This window comes from Engraulis encrasicolus, chromosome 13 (genome assembly GCF_034702125.1).
Source record: "Engraulis encrasicolus isolate BLACKSEA-1 chromosome 13, IST_EnEncr_1.0, whole genome shotgun sequence".
In the NCBI taxonomy this organism is placed as follows: Eukaryota; Metazoa; Chordata; class Actinopteri; order Clupeiformes; family Engraulidae; genus Engraulis; species Engraulis encrasicolus.
Window position 1 is genome coordinate 7,818,146 of NC_085869.1, and position 13,060 is coordinate 7,831,205.

At 42.6% G+C, this 13,060-nt stretch overlaps 1 protein-coding gene across 1 annotated transcript in view; it reads right to left on the reverse strand.

Annotated features, from left to right (window-relative positions):
* Positions 1-6,681, reverse strand: part of tfcp2l1 (transcription factor CP2-like 1) — an 18,966-nt gene extending 12,285 nt beyond the window's left edge. Inside the window, exons 1-6 of the mRNA XM_063213002.1 lie at positions 6,528-6,681; positions 6,046-6,197; positions 4,346-4,419; positions 1,984-2,089; positions 871-977; positions 184-336 (exon numbers count right to left, since the gene is read on the reverse strand). Of these exons, the coding sequence (XP_063069072.1) occupies positions 184-336; positions 871-977; positions 1,984-2,089; positions 4,346-4,419; positions 6,046-6,197; positions 6,528-6,589 (654 nt within the window). The 5' untranslated portion in view covers positions 6,590-6,681. The remainder of the gene's footprint in view (positions 1-183; positions 337-870; positions 978-1,983; positions 2,090-4,345; positions 4,420-6,045; positions 6,198-6,527) is intronic.
* Between the last annotated feature and the right edge of the window lie 6,379 nt (positions 6,682-13,060).

Genomic DNA, 13,060 nt, shown 5'->3' on the forward strand with positions numbered 1-13,060 from the left:
GGTATGTCTGTATATAGGCCAGTGTCTTGTTTTTTGTCAGTTGTGCAATAGTCTTGTGATGTGATGTTATGTGTATATCCTGAGTGATGCTCAGGGACGCAAAATGAATTTCAGTGCAAACTGACAATAAAGTGTTATCGTATTGTATCGTATCGTATCATATCATATGTACTGAGATCTCACCTTGAAGACCTTGACCTGACAGCTGGAGGAGTGCACATGCTCGGTGTATTCTCCGTGCTCGCTACAGGTAAAGGTGTCTATCTGGATCCGGAAGGGGACCCCCTTCTCCCCGCCGTGCTTCCTCGCCGTGAACTCTGTACTGATGCAGTTCACCTGTGGGGAGAGCAGACATTAAACACACACACATAAAACGCACGCATGCATGCACGCACGCACACGCACACGCACACGAACACGCACACGAACACGCACACTTCATTCGTCATATACTGGTAATACACAGAACAAATTAGCATAGCAATCAAACACATCAATTAGAAAAATATTCGGAAAACAGCACTAATGTTTGACACTGTGGAATGGTGAGGGTGCGGAGGGCAAATGGGAGAAAGAAAAACCATATGGGCATCTTGAATTCTGGTGACCCTCGTGTCTAAATGGCAAGAGATACCACACATGTGCAATTGATATTCCACCTATTTTGATTCCATGCAGGGTGACTCTCGCCTGGATGGATACCACCAGACCTAATCCCAAGTGTCTTTCAGATCAGAACGATTGTGTAGAACTAAAGGCGGTATATGAGTTCCCACAGGCTAGGGTGACTCCAGACTCCAGACGCAACCTTTTTCCCTAAAGAAAAATGGTGAAAGGTTTATTTTAAATCAGAGATGTTGAGATGTTTACCTGGATGAAGACTGAGGCGTTCTTGAGGGGGTCCCATATGAACTCAATGGTGTTGAGCTGGAGAGGGTGGGCACGGGGCTCCACGATGCCTATAGACAGAGGAATGTCTGGGACACGCACACATAGCACAACACATCTATTAGCATTCAACCGTTACGGTATATCAATAGTTATTATAGCATGTATATTTAAAGTATGGTTCCGTGGTCAATGTTGGCCTCCAAAAGGCAGAAGACAAAATGAGATTTTGAACAATAATCAACAATTTTATCACCTTTCAATACCGTATATTGAGACAATTCAGACATTAACCCATTTTAGCCTGGACCAACATGTACGCTGCATTCAGGCTATTGTAATTTGAGTTTAAAAAAAAAAAAATGGTGGGTATGTTAGAGCTGAATGAGCACATTCTAATGCAAGATGAGGGTCCTAGCTTTAAAATGCAACTTATTTCATGTTTTATGTGCTTCAGAGGCTGAGATATTTAGGTTTTAATAGGCAGAGGGCAAAAATGGGTTATAAGGGTATTTGCAGTAATGTTGAAATTTTTTATATATGTAAATAGTATTCACATCCATGTTGTAATTATTGGGAGGGACCTCCTATTGGGTGTCCCATGATGCACTTGTTTATTTAAGAAGTCTTTTCACTTGTGGTATGGTTACTCTGATGAAGGCCTAGTGCCGAAACGTCAGCACAAAAAGAAAAAGAAAAAAGTGGTGAATTGTGAAGAAGCAGTGTCGCGCTCTTCCTTGAGTTAAACGAAGACAGTAATGTTGAAATAACATCAAGCATAAAATCTGTATGGTATTTTTTCTCTTTTTATTCGTAAGTCTTTTATTCAGTGCATTCAGGGGTTACTTACAGACAAGCTCCAGCTGACCTTTTCATCTCATTGATGAAAAGGCAACGTGTCATGATGCAGTGTGTTTCCCCACACAATAATTACACTCAAGTTACTATTTTCAGAAAATGGAATCACAAATACCATCTTTCCAAAATCTTAGTGTTTCATCACAGTAACATTCAATGCAACTGTATTTTAAATACCCTAACTTAAAAGACCACATTAGCTATCAAAGCTCGCCGTTCTGAAGCTCTGGAACTCACCAATGTCCAGGATTCTGTCTCCGGGTCTGTTCCACCGCCAGCCTTCCAGGTGCTGGTGTTCCGTATACTGCAGTCTTCTGTCGTGGAACACCACGCGCACCACGCTCTGGAACCCAGCGGCCATGAGGGACACAGCATTAGAACAACAGGCACAGACAGACACACAGGCAGGCAGAGAGACAGGGAGGCAGGGAGACAGACAGGCAGGCAGGCAGGTCCATCATGGTCAAACTGCATATGGTTTACAGTCTCTGGCTGAAACCACACAGCAAGCTCCACCATGCCTTCACCACGCCTGATGGTTCCACCATGCCACGCCTGACGTCTCTACTCTGCACATCACTGCAGTGCCAATCCAGCGCAAATCAACAAAACAGCTCACATTCATAGAGTTCTTTTTTAAAAACTTTACAGTAAGCACTACGTCTAAAACGTTACAGTGAGCCCTATGTCTTTAAAACTTTTCAGTAAGCCTTTTGTCCTTGCTACAGCTATGTATATTAACTGCGTGTTAACCTGTGTCATTATATAAAAGCATGTGATGAAATTTAACAACCTGCAAGAGCGAGGGCTAAAACTAATGGCCATAAAAACAAATTGCACTTGGCTGCCATGGTAACAGGATTGCAGAGCAGTCCTGGCCCGTCATGGGGAAGATGCCACTCTGGACAATTCTTCTGTCGTCAGGCTGTTTGACAGCGACAGACCAAGTGATCAGGCAGCCGAGAAACGGGGTTTGATTCCCCATTAGGCCGGGAGCCACGTATACAAACATTTTTGGGGATATTTTTGGGTATGTTGAAAATCACCAAGCCCTGAAACATTTATCAGATTGGTTCCCCTGTGTGACAGAGTGACCCATGTAAATTTACAGGGTTCTAGGACCATGTTTTTGCAGTTGCAATACCTTAATATTTACAGCTATATAATTTCGCCTGCAGCTTTTCTTTAAAAGATGCTTTTTTTGGGCCCTGAGACCAAACGGGGCCGAGTTGGGAGTTGTCCCTATCAACTCGCTATGGACCAGGGTATAGACTAACAGGAAATCATTACATTACATTTAGCTGACGCTTTCATTTAATTCAAAGCGAATTATAGTTATTCTTTTTCAGGGTATTGATTACAGTCCCTGGAGCAATGTGGGGTTAGGTGCCTTGCTCAGGGGCACTTCAGCCATGGATGGATATGTAGGGAGAAGTCAGGTGGGATTTGAACCTGCAATCCCTAGATTGAAAGACCAACTCTCTAACCACTAGGCCACGGCTGCCCACATCCAAAGTGAAAAAAGTTAGGAAAAAACATCCTAAGGGGTATACGTGGCTCCCTGCCTACATAGTAGAATTCTCCAGAGGGCAAGTTACCTAACAAACAGGCTGCAGCCAAGCACAAGTCTCAATCAATCGTACAGTCGATCATTTTCACAAAAAATATGACTTAATGCTTGATAAACATTTGTAAACAGCTGTTCTAAAAAGAGAACATGTAACGAATAAATAAGACGCACAAATAGGGTTTTGAAACTGCACCCTCAGTTGGTCCGACGCCAAGCCTTGTGTTTCCAAATACAATAACAGAACATGTAGTCTGACGTCTATGCATGACCACTGAGACAACTAGACTAGATGTCATTTGAACTCACCTTGCAGGAATTATTCATAAAATAATGGCATCTCGAGTCATACTCACTCCCACTGAGACCTTGAATTGTTTTATATCGTCACAAAAAACATGATATCCACCCGATTTGGGGATTTTAGCTACATTTACACAACCAAGGCCCTGAAGTTTTCCATTCCCCCCACTACTAAAGTTAGGCCTATATAAAAGCTGAATAAAGCTATTGGAGTTTGTTTGTGTTAAGACGTGAAGATGACATAAGTTTATGAATAAGACCCAGTAGAGTAGAGCAGAGCAGAGCAGTGCAATGCAGTGCATCCGCAAGCAGAACTGTTGGCAAGTTGAACGGGCTGAAGGGTTTTGCAAGAGAGCAGACTTGGGTGGTGTGGCATGGTGTGAGGGCAGCATCAGTAGGTGTAAGCTGAACATGTTTTGGTTGTTGGTGAGTGCGATATCAGTAGGTGTAAGCTGAACATGTTTGGTTTCTTTGTTTGTTTGTTTGTTTGTTTGTTTTGGGGGGTGTTCAAGTTCAAGTTCAAGTCAAGAGGAATAAAAGTGGGGTGATAGTACCAGCGGTCTTCGCGGACAGCACCCAACCCCCCCAACACACACCGAAGCGGTTAGAGGGCTGAGCGGACAGTCACCTGCGAGACGGCACACTGGGAAATATGCATACACAAAAACAGATAACAAGTCACATCATGGGGGCACATACACATAACATGTACAATACCGTCAAACCTACCTTCACACACCTGTTGCATAAATCTGTACACTCCACTAGCTTTCTGTTTAGCATACGGATTTCGTAGGACTGACCTACAGTGTATTAAAACAGACCTCGTTAAAATCGAGAAAATTCAATTTGACATCATTAAAGAAACAAAGAAAAAAAAAGAGTTGGGCATGTGTAATTCCAAATACATATCGTTGAATTTGTTTGTTGTACTATTCTCTAGTAGTTTAACCCTTTAAAAACCCCATTAGCCAAGCCCCATGTTAAGGGGACGGTGACAAGTAGTGACTTATAAATCTTAACAAATCCTCTGTTATGGACCGCATAAAAACTGTGTCAAAATATGTCGTTTTAGAGCCATACGTTTGTACACATTATCACATTATGCAAATGCTATTGTCTTTATGGTTGTGAATGCAATGTACATTAGATGCAGGCCTAGCCTATGTTTGCTGTGTATGCATTTTCATAAAGTGTACAACATGGGGTTTTCACTATCAATACGTAACTTATAATGTAATGTAATTTATAGCCCAGTGCAAAAGAACCCTGTTGAAGAAGAAGCTGAAGTTATTGTGGCATCATGAAGCTTAAGCTTTCCAATCACATTCACTCCCCCCATGTCATGTCTGTGTAAGCTGAACAATCATATTCACTCCCCCCATGTCATGTCTGTGTAAGCTGAACAATCATATTAACTTCCCGCATGTCATGTCTGTATAGTACAGTAAGCTGAACAATCACATTCACTCCCCGCATGTCATGTCTGTGCTGTGTGGTACAGTAAGCTGAACAATGCTGAAAAATGGCATGGCATGGCTGTTTAGGCCACTCATGTTAAGGCTGGGGGGCCTCAAGTCAAAAGCTGAACTTTGTGTTTAAATAAAAAAAAAAACTGATCTAAGAGGAAATCCAGTGCGGCTACCCTAGCAGGCCTGAAGAGTTCTGCACTGGACTACGTCAAGAGGAACAAGAAAGGAACATGGGGGGGGACAAAAGTTACATTCCGTGGGCAGTTTCTCTCTAAAAGCAGATTGGGACCTCAGATCTGACATTCAGTGTGTAAGGTTAATTCTAAAAGCAGACTGGTACCTAGAGTAGCTAATTGAGCACACTCCAATAGGGGCAGCTATAGCCTACATGAGACTGATGTGGAGGCATATGTCCTAAAGCTGAACGTGTAATGTGTGAGTTGTGTGAGTGAACCTGCCACTGATTGCTGAGTGATGTTGTGACCAAATGCAGAATAAGAAGGGGGAAAGCAATCAGGGCAGCAAGCTTGGCCTGTTCAGTCAGTCAGACTCCTCTCTGCCTACATTTTGGAGCAAAGGAACCGTGTGTGACCGTTCACCATCCTGACAGGATTACAATACTAGTTTGTAAACTTGCAGATATGGAGGAACGAGTCACTTGATCCCAGTGTCTGTCAGTCTGTCGAAACAACCTACTAATCATGTCACTGTCTGATTAAATATTAATCTATTATAGTTCAATACCAATTTCCGTCATTGTTCAATGATCACTGGCATTAAATGTCTGCTGAATTGATCAATTGCATTCAGATTTGTAAATGCTTGATTTTCTGTAAAACGCATAGTATTTTTTTTCCAATAACGATTTAGGGCTAATCACACTTTCTAAACTACATGCCTATAGCCTACTACCCATTGAAACCCAGTAAAAACTAAAATAACGCAAACGTCATCTACCTTGGTTTAGATAGGTCAGCGTTTCTTCTTGGTGCTTCACCGCAGGTGAGGTAGCGGCGCAAAGAATATACTGAAATGGTGCCATGTTAACGGCATGGCTCTCAGACGTCTGCCGCTCTTCTTCGTTTTTCAGAAACGGCGCCAAAGCATCTCTGGGGGAGGAGAAATATTGTGGAGACTCATGAGTAAAGTTCACATAATTTTTAATACGTTTGGCCACAAAGTAATCAGAAATAATGTAGAAGGCCAATGGTTTTGTCTGTTCAATCAACTGATAAAACAAAGTGGAGAGGCCACATGTTTTATCATTGGACATTTTCATTTCCCAGTTTTATTCTAGCCTACTTCATAGTGTATGGTACATCTTGTTCGTAAACCATAAATTGTGGATTGGTGATGCGTCTTCAATCATGCACCCAGAAAAGGCAGTTAACTTCGAATGATCTAGTCAGCAAAATAACTGATGTTGTCACAGAACTTACCTGATGTAATTCACTTGTGATTGGTGATTAAAAGCCTCGGGTTGAGAATGCCAAAACAGCATGTTCTCCAGTTCTGCGGTGGTATCCAGGGCAGGAGAGGGGAAAGAGTTGTCCTAGTCTGGGTAGGTACACTAGTCTATTGCTCCAGGAGCCGCTACGTTGCAACTGTGCAAAATGGGTGCTTGGTGCGCTTTTAAGTGGACCATGACGCGCCCCCCATGATCAGCATACCTTAGTTGACCTTTGAGAAGTACACGACACGCTTCCAGGCTGCGCTACCCAATGGCGACGTTCCAAATCTATTGTCCATATTCAGATTGGGTTTACCTTCTAAACATTCAAATGTAAAATCCTGCATGGAACGTTGGGGAAGGGTAATCACTTTGGGTGGAGTAGGAATGATGATTAAGGAAATCGGAGCTGGGATCTCTGAAATAAATGTTTGGCGCCACATGACCCGATTAAAACTACGACTGAAAACACAAGGTGCCCATGCGTCCGTTACGCATCGTTAGGTAACTGACAGCAACAATAAATGAATGAACATCTTTGCAGAAAACTGGCAACATCTCCCTCCAAGCGCTCAGACGACAGCAGTTATCATATGCCACCTCGATAAACGCTGTAGTTCATCTGCGTAATGCGTTAAATGTTCATGCGTAATACATATGAACAAAATTATTCCAAAGTCCCCCATTGCGCTTCATATAACACGTGGCAAAACAGAAATAATTTGTGACTAACTTCTGTATCACAAGAGGGAACAAGAATACAAACAGGGCTACTGTAGCCTAATCTGAAAATCAAAGAGCTGTGTTGATGTGTTGTCATTACGCAACATGTGTTTTGGAGAGCCACACCCAGGAGAGGTAGGCCTGACAGCCTAACACTTCAAATTCATCCAAGGGCCGTGAAAGCCCTAAGAGGGCCGTATTATGAACACAAACTAGGATTTCCCGCTGCGCTTTAGGACTATAATGAATGCAGACACCTTTCAAACAGACCCCAGTTTCTCTAGATCCCCTGAATTCATCCGAGGGCCGTTACAATCCTCCGCAAACGACTCTTGAGACATAGGTTCCCTACCCCTGGCCTCATGGTTAAATTTAAATTATGTGGAGTGAAAATATATATATATTTTTTAAAATAGGTCATTTCCAAAATGTATGGAGGCCATTTACAAATTTCATCTCCATTAAGATGTACTTCCTTCATCAATCTCCAAGTTTTCACTATGGCCTGGAAATGTCATGCCTCCTACCTTGAAAACTAGGCGTTTCGTACTACTACTACTAATAATAGGTGGTAAATATGCCATCTTTAATTACCAGTCATCGACATCAGACATGTTTAGCTGCAAAACCTGATCAGAGCCCAGGCACGGTTATTGTGAATTTAATGAGGGAGCAATTACAAGTGGTGACAGGGCATTTTATTTCCATAATAGTGTGGTGCCAGAAAACAATTAGATTTTATGTGAGTGCGTGTAACAGCCACTCAGCTGTTTACAGGTTTATTTACCTGAAAACGTGTATTTCTGTTGATCTCAGGGCCTTAGTGCCCTGTATATCAAAAGCATTTTCAGGTTCATGATGGCTACAATTACACACTGGACCTAAAACACCTTGGTACACTTTGACACTGTCGGGTCATAAAGAGGATTCATCCAGTAAACATTAACAATCATCTAAATTGGCTAAATAGTGCAATGCAGGTGCCATGGTGAGCGGATGAGTGGATCTATTCAGTTGGGGGCCAGGGCTGGACTGGCCATCTGGCATAGCGGGCCTTTACCGGTGGGGCCCGCACCCTTGTGGGCCCCTATTTTCAGAAATGTAAAAAAATAATAATTTAAAAAAAAAAAATTACAAACAATCTGAAAATAGGGGCCCATGAGGGTGTGGGGCCCACCGGTGAGTCAGTTGTGACCTGCTATGCAATTATGGGGGGGGGGGGGGGGGCTCCTTAACCTATTTCTCACCCAGTACAGTCCTGTTGGGGGCCCTAAGCACAATGTAGACATGGTCACCCATTTTGGTGGGGTCCTGGGGTCCGTTTCTCGATTCTTGTCGTTGCTAACTGTCTTAAGACTGTCTTAAGACCGTCTTACCATTCCCTTGGATTTAGTGGTGAGCATCGCTGCCGAGAGAGAGTTAAGTCGCTCTTACGAAGGACTTTGCTAATGACGATAGCAAAGACACTTTCGAGAAACAGACCCCAGGTCTGGTAAATTTGGCTCTGATGATGAAAACAATTCCCCATAGCGCAAATATCACACCGAAACTTCTTGGTTCATCCGGGTGACTGTCCAGGGACTGCAGATGGAAATTAGCTATATAGCTATAATCTGGCACAAGCCATCTTTTTACCTCTGTAATCAATGTGTATTGTGCATGGTCCCTGTTGAACTAAACAAAATAAACTAAACTAAACTAAAATAAATGAACACAAAACCACATGAACTTAAACTTTCGTCTTTGTTTATTTCTAGCGCAAACAAATTTATACTGTTGCAAATCTATCACAGGTGGATTTCAACCCCCCTCCCCCAAATCTGTACAGTTGTCATGATAAACCAAAGAAAAAAAAATACATTTTGAATTTTAAATACAGATATGAATAACAAAACAAAATATCACTCGCACAAACGCACAAAAAAAAATAGGTCTACATGCGTAATGACCGGCTTGTTAGGGGATTCAGGAGGGGAGAAAACGCAGTCAACACATCAGCAATCAAAGAATAACCTAAACCTTATGAGGCTGCAGGATGTCAAATCAAAGAAATGTCAATTCAATTAAAAACAAACTAACAAATAAAAACAAACAAGACTTTTAGCTTTCCCTTACTGTACAACAAACAGGCCGAATGTCATGTGACAAATAAGACCCCATGGAACACAACTGAAATACCTTTCTAGACCAAATGCAACATTCTATTTTATTTCACCTTCACACATCATAACCCGTGGAAAAATAAACCCAATGGACAGACAGAACTGAATTGAATTCCCGTTTGTTTTTCCTGGTTGAAACAAAACAGGGGGTTAAGGTTACAGTGCCATAACGCCAGCTCTACTACCAAAGGCACATATATACACCGTTTGACCTCTAGGAGGGCAGATGCTGCTCTTTACAGGACTATGCTGACAGGAAGGGGCGTAGTGCACCAGGGCATCATGGGAGTTCCAAGAAAGGCATTCTGGGAAAATGAGAAGGGGCGGGGTCCCCAATGCTGTCCAGGGCTTTATACTTGGTGTCCATGCAGACACGGATCCCATCAGATGCTCGCATGAACGCATCGCTCGAATTTTGGTCATTTTAATTGGGCCCCATGTTAGCAATAACACACTCAACAACAAAAAAATCATCCCCACCTCCTTCCCCCTATAATAATAATAATAATAATAATAATAATAATAATAATAATAATCATAATAACAATAATGATAATAATGTATGTACATGTTGGCCAGATGGCTGAAGAGGGGTGTGAGAGTGGGAGATCCGGCTGGATCAGGGGTCATTCAGGGCCCCGAGGGGGGGGGTAACAGTATGACCCCTGGGGCAGTTACTCAAGGAAGGGCGGGGCCCCAAGCATGCAGGGCAGGGCAGGCCTACGGTACTGTACTGTTATCTGCTGCTAACGTGCAAATGGGGACTGCGGTGCTGTTTATACATACCTGGGCATTTTGATAAACGAACATTTTGCTTAGCGAAATATTTTCGTTCACGTCAAAGGCAAATACGCATACATGTGCCGTTGAGCGCTGTCATAAATACGTTAAGCCTGTGGGGCCGTAAGTAGAGTGCCATTCAAGTCTCCGTTTATCTCTGTTTATATAAAAAAACGCCAACCGGAGATTTTAAAAAATCTCCACTTTTGCCGGAGTTTTTTTGGAGCTTCGTTTATAGAGGGAAAACCTTAGTTTGTTTGTGAACGAAAGGCACAACTGAAGGGGAAGGTCTGCGTCTATCAAAATACCCGGGTATGTATAAACACCGCTTGAGACAGAGACCGACATCCAAACGCTCGGTGCTGTTTTACTGAGACAGAGACAGACATCCAAACGCTCGGTGCTGTTGCTGCTGCTGTTGGTCTTGCTAATTGGTAAGGTACTGTATGTAGAGTTCATCAATGTCTCTCAGCCAGTGTTGTCTCGTTGTCGTTGTTGTTGTTGTTGACGACGTTGTTGTTGTTGTTGTTGACGTTGTTTTCCTTGAGGTGGGGGGTGGGGTGGGGGGCCGGTTGGGGTGTCGGGGTCAACAGTCGGTAATATACAAAACACTTATTGGAAAGAGGGGTGAGGGGAGGGGCGGCGGCTGTGGAGAATTGCATTATAGAAGAAGGAGAATGGGGATGGGGACCGTGTGCACGGTATATGTGTAAGTATGGTGTAGTGGCAATGGCGGTCCTGTTTTTTTTCTTTGTTTTCTTTTGGAAAAAAGGGACTTGGATAGGAGAGCCAGACAGAATAATAGTTTACGGCATCAATACTGTAGAAGGGTCCTTTACGGCATCATACTGTATAAGAGTCCGTTTCCGTTTTCATGTTGAGCACAGGCAACAGGATTTCACGTTAGGAACGAGAGAGAGAGAGAGAGAGAGAGAGAGAGAGAGAGAGAGAGAGAGAGAGAGAAAAAGAGAGAGAGAGAGAAAAAGAAAGAGAGAGAGAGAGAAAGAGAGAGAGAGAGAAAGAGAGAGAGAGAGAGAGAGAGAGAGAGAGAGAGAGAGAGAGAGAGAGAGAGAGAGAGAGAGAGATGTCATGTAGAAAGTAGGGAAGCAAGCAGCAAGAGATGGAGAAATCAAACAGCACTATGACATGATGATAGTAAAGGCCTCTGTGCCTGTAACCTGCTCCTTCACCACGTCACCTGACCTATGACATTCATCTTATATACAAGGGTTTGTGTGGTTGTGTGTGTGTGTGTGTGTTGCAGTTATGGTGACAGCTGGCTTGTCGATTAGTGAAAGTCATCCCCATCCCATCCCATCCTATTGTGTGTGTGTGTGTGTGTGTGTGTGTGTGTGTGCGTGTGTGTGTGTGTGTGTGTGTGTGTGTGTGTGTGTGTGTGTGTGTGTGTGTGTGTGTGCGTGTGTGTGTGGTCCTGGCAAAGAGTCATAGTGAGCAATGTTATGAATGCCAGGAGTCACCTCGAGGTGTCCGTGGTCATTCTCCTCTTCACTGCTCACCTCTGGGCTGCCATATTGTTCTTGTTGATGTATCCCGTTCATCATTGTTGACCGTTAGTCATTGATCTTGCCCCATCCAATCCCAGAGGGCTTCTGGCCATGCCTGATTGCTGATTGGAGCACAGTGTGGGGTTGGGCGGGGTCTGGCCAGTACTTTTCAATCAATCAAACTATTATCAATCAAATTCAGGGGCTTAGAAAAGTCTTCGGTCAAAGAAAACACGAACTATACATTTTCACATCGCAGATTGTCTTTTCAATTTCCTCTTCCTTTTAGTATTCACTCCTTCAGGGAAGGCCAAGAGGACCCGTGTTTTCTTTTTTGTGTCACAAGTTTAAAAAAAAAAGAGAAGAAGAGGAAGAGGAAGAAAGAAAAATAAAAACTACATTCTTCAGTAGTTCCGTCCTTGCCTGCACTGCTGGCTGGTACTGTGACATCACACACAGACCATTCAGTCAAATCAATCGCTGCATCCATCAATCAATCAATCAATCAATCATCAACCGTGAATGCCGATCTGATTCATTCACAATCAGAAGAGAATAAGTCCAAGAAGCCCACCTCCTACTTTATCAGTCTGCATGCCTTTGCAATATCTGACATTAAAACATACAATTAATATTTAATATAACAATCTTTTCTTTTCAACATAAACCCATGGGCTAAGATAACCTAGTGTTGTTTAAATTATTAGAACTTCTTTAAATAATATTTTTTTTTACAATTCTAAACATTAACAGTCTTTAACTTTCAAACTTGCATGTCTTTTTTTTGGTAGTACTGGTACTCAAAAGGTTTGATTAAGTGTAAGCCATTGTCTTTTCTGATCCCTGACTAGAAATCATTGGCCCAGCCAAATGATGGTCTACCTACCAACGTCATATCCATACCATTTAGGAAAGTTTCTCGTGGAAATAAAATAAAAATGAAAAAAAAAACCCCAACAAAAACACCTTGGAAATATATTTCACTAATTTTACAGGAATCAGCACTTGAGTGATTTCTTTCTTTTTTTCCACATATTTGTCAAAAGTTGGTCAAAAACAAAAGTATAAATGGCCCCGCGGGCTGAGGGAGTGGAGGATACGTTCACACTCCTTTTTTTTGCTTTTCTCCTCCTCCTCCGCCAATAACATCAGTCAGCCATCTTGGTTTTCTATTTGTTCGCATGGCCGATTTTTTTTTCTTTCTTTTTTTACAGTAACACTAGTTTGGAGAGGGCAGCAAATTCATGAATGAAGCCCACCCAGATGTCAAGATTAAGTAAGGGTTAACGTTCGGCGAGAAGGTCGCTACCGTGGAATAGCAGCACGACAGAGAGAATCTTTAGACCCCGACG